Source organism: Nannochloropsis gaditana (assembly GCF_000240725.1).
Source record: "Nannochloropsis gaditana CCMP526 unplaced genomic scaffold scaffold851, whole genome shotgun sequence".
Lineage (NCBI taxonomy): Eukaryota > Eustigmatophyceae > Eustigmatales > Monodopsidaceae > Microchloropsis > Microchloropsis gaditana.
Window position 1 is genome coordinate 10,446 of NW_005803102.1, and position 986 is coordinate 11,431.

General features: G+C 58.1%; 1 protein-coding gene across 1 annotated transcript in view; it reads left to right on the plus strand.

Annotated features, from left to right (window-relative positions):
• NGA_0425500 (dna mismatch repair protein) overlaps positions 1–981 on the plus strand; it is a gene marked incomplete at both ends in the record, with an annotated part of 1,033 nt that extends 52 nt beyond the window's left edge. The window contains 2 exons of the mRNA XM_005853526.1: positions 1–489; positions 659–981. The exon at positions 1–489 is cut by the window's left edge and continues 52 nt beyond it. Of these exons, the coding sequence (XP_005853588.1) occupies positions 1–489; positions 659–981 (812 nt within the window). The remainder of the gene's footprint in view (positions 490–658) is intronic.
• Positions 982–986: the final 5 nt, after the last annotated feature.

Below are 986 nucleotides of genomic sequence, written 5' to 3' on the forward strand. Positions count from 1 at the left end.
GTCGAAACAGTGGGGGTGTGAGCAGTAGCGTCGACTTGGATGGCCTATTCCTGTTGACAGCGCCGAACATGAGCGGAAAGAGCACCCTGATGCGTTCTATCGCCGTGGCTGCTCTCTTGGGGAATGCCGGCCTTTTCGTTCCCTGTATGACCGGCAAGGAAGGGTTCGAGGACGTGAGGGAGGGCGGGGGGCAGGGCGGGTTGTGTGGAAAACGAAGGAAGTTTCAAGAAGGCGGGCCGGGTGCGGGAAGGAAGAGCGTTGTGATTCCACGCTTCGACCATCTCTTCTTGCGCACGGCCAGCTACGACGTTCCTTCGGAAGGAAAGTCGGCGTTTGCCTTGGAAATGGATGACGTGCGCGTTTTGTTGCGGGACAGCACGTCTCGGTCGCTGGTCTTCCTGGACGAGTTGGGGAAAGGTACCTCGGCGAGGGAGGGAGCCGCCTTGTCCGGAGCCTTGATCGAAGCGTTGGACGCTGTGCCAGTGACAGGTAGGCTGTGAATGGGTGCAATTGGATAAGAGGATTAAATCTTGGATAATGTGGTGGTATGACTCCGGAGTTTCAACGCGGCGGGAGGGCGCTCGACGGTGACTGGCTTCCCTGATCTATTCTCACTCTTTTTCCTGGCCAATTAATGTTTGTTTCCACCTGGCATCAGGGATATTTGCTACCCATTTGCACGAAATCTTCGACCTGCCGTTGCAGACCAGTGATCGCGTCCGCTGGAAGAGGATGGGGTTCGAGGAAGACGTGGTGGAGGGCGGGGAGGAGGGGCCGCAGGAGAGGCGCGTGAGGTGGACGTACCAGCTGGAAGATGGTCGGTGCTTGGACTCCATGGCCTGGTACACCGCTCGAAAATTTGGGATTCCGGAGACGATCCTGGCCAGAGCCCAGGTCCTGGGGAAGGAATTCGACGCATCGTGTCGGGGGCGAGGAGACAGCAAGGAAGCGGCCCTCAAATGCAACTTTTTCCCACCGTGATGCGT